Source organism: Propithecus coquereli, unplaced genomic scaffold (genome assembly GCF_000956105.1).
Source record: "Propithecus coquereli isolate 6110/MARCELLA unplaced genomic scaffold, Pcoq_1.0 Scaffold282, whole genome shotgun sequence".
In the NCBI taxonomy this organism is placed as follows: Eukaryota; Metazoa; Chordata; class Mammalia; order Primates; family Indriidae; genus Propithecus; species Propithecus coquereli.
The window spans coordinates 1,826,991-1,832,357 of NW_012148419.1; the positions used below are offsets into that span (position 1 = coordinate 1,826,991).

The 5,367-nt window shown below is 35.7% G+C and overlaps 1 protein-coding gene across 1 annotated transcript in view; it reads left to right on the forward strand.

The window, feature by feature from the left end:
• Nucleotides 1-5,367, forward strand: part of OSBPL8 (oxysterol binding protein-like 8) — a 161,205-nt gene that overhangs the window by 101,616 nt on the left and 54,222 nt on the right. The window contains exons 7-10 of the mRNA XM_012648358.1: nt 423-459; nt 538-709; nt 1,735-1,972; nt 2,577-2,761. Coding sequence (XP_012503812.1) covers nt 423-459; nt 538-709; nt 1,735-1,972; nt 2,577-2,761 — 632 coding nt within the window. The remainder of the gene's footprint in view (nt 1-422; nt 460-537; nt 710-1,734; nt 1,973-2,576; nt 2,762-5,367) is intronic.

The window sequence follows — 5,367 nt, forward strand, 5'->3', positions numbered from 1 at the left end:
TAAATTTTAATTTAAAAAATAAACCTATTAATGTTTCTCTTAACTAACGTGGCAGTTAGTGACAGCATTATACAAGATTTCCCTGACTGAAAAATTTTCATACGTATAAGTAGAATGGAGGCTAAGCTTGAGGATAGACCTAGCAACAACAGAACGTTATTTCAGATAGTTACCTATAATAGAACTGTAACCCCTCCAGTATATTTTGTGTACCTTGCTGGATACCTTGAAATTATGCTGCATGTTAATGTTTTAAGGTTTGAAAAATAAAGTACATTTATTTTAGATTGGCTGTACTTTCTAATGCATTCTGTATACTGTTAGGGGTTTCTAGATGCTTAGTATGTAAAAAGCATTTGTAAAACTAAAAGATTACATTAAGAAATCCTAGTGAGATTTTTTGTTCAGATTAATTTTTCCAGTGCATGTTTCTCAAAGAAAAAAATGGAATGTTTAAAGGTAACAAGGCTAAATTAAGATGCATACTAGTTTCATAGTTTTTAAAATTATACTACTTATGAATCTGTGTTCTTCTAGGAAGGTGCTGGATGGATGCTTTGGAGTTGGCTTTGAAATGTTCTAGTCTTCTTAAACGTACAATGATCAGGGAAGGGAAGGAACATGACCTGAGCATTTCATCAGATAGCACACATGTGACTTTGTATGGCTTATTACGTGCTAACAATCTCCACAGTGGTGACAACTTTCAGTAAGTAGATCCTGCCACTAATCTGGTAATGATTTACTGTGTTTTTTCACTAAGTTAGTCAGCAGGCCTAGAATTTTGTTAGTGTATCTAGGATTAAAATTAGCCTATATTCTCCCCATTATATGGCCTTAGGCCCTATTTAAAATTTGTTTAGCTGCTGTCATCAAGTGTAGAAATTTATTTCCTTGAGTCCAATGTCATTTACTTTATCTTTCCTACGTAGAACCATGCTGATTATCTACCTTGTCTTTGTGAATGGAATACCTTCCATTAAGAATGGTAATCATTAAGAATGATTTCTATTCCTCCTTGTTCTTTCCCTCTGTCATAATCCTATATGTTCTTCAAGACTGGTCTCAAATACGTGTGCTCTTGCCTCATAACAATGAGATACAGTGTGTCTTTCTATTGTTACAGAATAACACTTTTTTTTTTGTAATGACACTGGACTTACTCTACCTGGCATTTGTGGAATTTTTTTATAGAATATTTGGAGTTGGAACTGTATCCTATTTGTGGTTTTATTCCCTGAAGCATTCATTGTAGTTAGTAGTGACTTTGGAAACCTTTACTAGTAGAAAGTCATAATTTGAGTTCACCTAAGACTCTGATGATCTTGATTTGAATTTTTTCTTTAGACCAGAAGCAACAGTGAGGATGATTCAAGTGATGATGTTTGAAAAACTAAGAAAAAAATCTCCCAAGTGGTAGTCTAGAATTTTGCTTTTGGAAGATTTTAGCCCAAAGCGGTAGAGAAGCAAAGGGGTTAGAGTGTCATCTGTTAAAATTTCTCCAGGTTTTTATTTAACTTCTCTGTGCCTCTGTTTACTAATTTGTAAAATGAAATAATAATATTACCTATCTCACAGGATTATTTTGCAGATTAAATGAAAACTATGTAAAACACTTAGAACAGTGGCCAGCATATAGTAAATTCTCCATAAATATTAATGTATCATTATTATTTATAAATTAAGTATTCTTAACCTCCTTTATTCTTCCTCCTAATAATTATTTCCCTAAAGGTTAAATGATAGTGAAATTGAACGACAACATTTTAAGGACCAAGATATGTATTCTGATAAATCTGATAAAGAAAATGATCAAGAACATGATGAGTCTGATAATGAGGTGATGGGGAAAAGTGAAGAAAGTGACACGGATACATCAGAAAGGCAAGATGACTCATATATTGAACCTGAGCCTGTTGAGCCTTTAAAGGAGACTACCTACACTGAACAGAGCCATGAAGAACTTGGAGAGGTAAAAGTTCATTTTCAGATTCTGGTTATCTAATTCTTGGGAATTTTCAAATGAAATTGAAGATATTATTTGCTTGACATATTGCTTATTTTCCTGAAAAAGAATATTTATATGATACCTATTTTATTTTAAAAGTTGCATGTATATGAAATATATCAGGATTTATAAACAGCTAAACACATATACTCACAAATACCAATATAGTCTATTAAATTTAAAGTTTACATTTTCTTCAGGTTTGCTTTTGAAATAGGATATTGCTTAATGTCATTGCCAGGTGCAAAGTAAATTGCAAGGAAACAGGAGTTTATAACTTTGTTATTGCCAGTGCATCAAAGTGAATACAGTATAAAAGAATAAGCTGTGATTTTTTTATAGTGGATCTTTTCTATATATTGTCCACTTTGTCTCTTTCGGCTACCCTTTTTACCTAAGTTTCATAGTTATAGACTTTAATTATTATTTAAAGGGTTGTTTCCCTATTTTAAGAATGCTGGGAGTAGTTATGAAGAGAATTCATATGTTCAACATTAGCCTTCTTGTTTACATATCTATGTGTGTGAAATAAATACAATATTTCAGTAATTTTTGTTGATTGCTAAAGGCAGGTGAGGCTTCTCAAACAGAAACTGTGTCTGAAGAAAACAAAAGCCTTATCTGGACACTGCTCAAACAAGTTCGTCCTGGCATGGACCTGTCCAGGGTGGTTCTGCCTACATTTATCTTGGAACCCCGTTCTTTCCTGGATAAACTTTCAGATTACTACTATCATGCAGATTTCCTATCTGAGTAAGTGGACTCTTATTTCTTAAAATAGAAGATGCTTCATGATTTTAGAGATTCTTAGAATGCTATTTTCAATTATTATTCTTTCCCAAAATTAAGCTCTAATGAAACATCACTCTCTCTTTTCTACCACTTATATAGTCAGCCTTAAAAAGAAGCATATTTAATACTTTGCTATAATGTTTCCATTTATGAAGTTGAATTGAGAGGCCATAAGCTTGAGGAAGACAGGATTTCTACCCCTCAGCCAACAGCACTGCTATTATTTGGCCCCTTGACCTGTTCACTAAACTAACACAGGGAGAGGTGGTTTGGCATCATTTGTTCTCCCCAACCCAAGCCTTCATTCAGGTCCCATCCTGGGGCTTGTGCTTTTATTCGTACTCATCTCTCTGCATGCTTGTGAGGCATGTGCAGCTTACTAAACTGGAACACTTTGCCAGTTGTTGGCTTTTATAATAAATCTTTACTCTTTTTGCTTTTCTTCTGAAGCTGCCAGCTGATCCAGGGTGTAATTCTGAAGAAGCAGGCATAAAGGAGGCAGAGGAGAAACTGTCTATCTCTCTTCCAACAATTTCTTGGAGAACCAGTAAACTTTACAAAGTATAGCACCTTTGTGCCCATGCTTCCAGTTCTCACCTGCTGCCCCCAGTCTAGCAGCAGTGGCGTTTCAGGGCGCTGTGCTTCATGTAATACTAATTTCTGGCCCTGTGGCCTGATTTTTAGAATCTGAATCAAGATCTGTTTTCAGTTTCTATGAGTTGCATTCGTGAATATTGCAAAAAAAAAAAAAAATCATAAGCCAAGTCAAAATATAATTGGCAAACTGGGAAATTTTTGCATGTTTTGTCATAAAGTGCTAATTTCCCTAAAATGCAAAGAGTTCTTAGAAATTGAATGAAAATGATTAACAACTTTTAGAAAAATGGGTGGAAGAAATGACCAGGCAGTTCAAAAATGAAGAAATAGAAACAGTCCTTAAACATGTGAAACCTCATACAAAATAAGAGAAATGTAGATTCAAACTATAGCCAGATGCAGTGGCTCATCCCTGTAATCGCAGCACTTTGGGAGGCCAAGGCAAGAGGATTGCTTGAGGCCAGGAGTTCAAGACCAGCCTGGATAACATACCAAGACTCCATGGCTACAAAAATTAAAAAATTAGCTGGGTGTGGTGGCATGTTCCCGTAGTCCCAGCTACTCAGGAGCTGAGGTAGGAGGATCACTTGAGCCTAAGAATTTGAGATTACGGTGAACTATGATGGCACCACTGCACTTCAGCTGTATAACAGAGTGAGACCCTGTCTCTAAAAAAAATTTTTTTGAACTGCAGTAAGTTACCAGTGTTCATCCATCACATTGACAAAAATTCAAATGGCTTTTGTTCCCCAGCTCTGTCTAATATCTTCTGTAGTTCTTTTATCTGTCTAGAAATTCATTTCTCTTAGAGTATAAGGCAGGTTCCTATGAGTCACAATAAGATCTTTTTGAGAGATGCCCATTTTACCAAATAGAAAGGTTGTCATTTTCTGACAACACTAACTGTTGCCAAAAGTCTGTGGAGCAATAGGCACTTTTATACACTGCCATAGATGATACAAACTAGCACAGTGTCCTGAAAGGAATCTGGCAGTGTTTACCAAAATTATGAATGCAGTCATCATTTGATCCCGTAATCCCAATTCTGGGGATAGATGACTCCTACAGATATAATTCCACATATACAGAGTGACATATATATGAGATTGTCATAGCTGGGTTTGTAATAGTAAAACATTAGATACAACTCAGGCATCCAGCCATAATTGACTGGTCAGATAACGTACAGTACATCAACACATATGAGGAAGAACTCTATAAATGGATATCGTGGGACCTCCAGGATTATGTTTATGAAAAGCAAGGTACAGAAGAGTGTGTAGTTTGTTACCTTTTTTGTTTTTTTTTTTTCAAATCAGGACTGTGTATTTATATTTGCTTATTTATGCTTAAAGGTAACTTTTTTAAAAAAGCTTTAAAAAAGTTACCTGTAGGAGGTAAGCGGAAACACTGTGGAGAAATGGGACAGTAGCAACACATGTACACTTCTTTATAAATGCTTTGACCTTTGAACTATGTATATGTAAATTTTAAAATAATATTGCATAGTAAGAGAATTTAAACCAAGATAGGAAGAGAGCAATCAGAGTGTTTAACTACAGAAAAGTACAAACTTTCAACTTAGCACAGCCAGTGGTGGGGAACCTGTGGCCTTCTGATTTCAAGATTGTTCTTTTTTAAGCACCAAAGGAGGCAAGAAAAGCATCATTTTTCTCTGCTGTACCTCTTTTAATAAAAGGATTTTTTCTTTTGGATTCTTCTGGATTCAGTCAAAAGGCTGCACTTAAGGACCTACAAGGCCACATGTCACCTTAAGGCTGCAGGTTCCCCACCCCTATAAATGCCTCATCTTCAAAAATCACCACATTGAGGCCGGGCGCGGTGGCTCATGCCTGTAATCCTAGCACTCTGGGAGGCCAAGATGGGCAGATTGTTTGAGCTCAGGAGTTCGAAACCAGCCTGAGCAAGAGCGAGACCCCGTCTCTACTAAAAGTAGAAAGAAATGAATC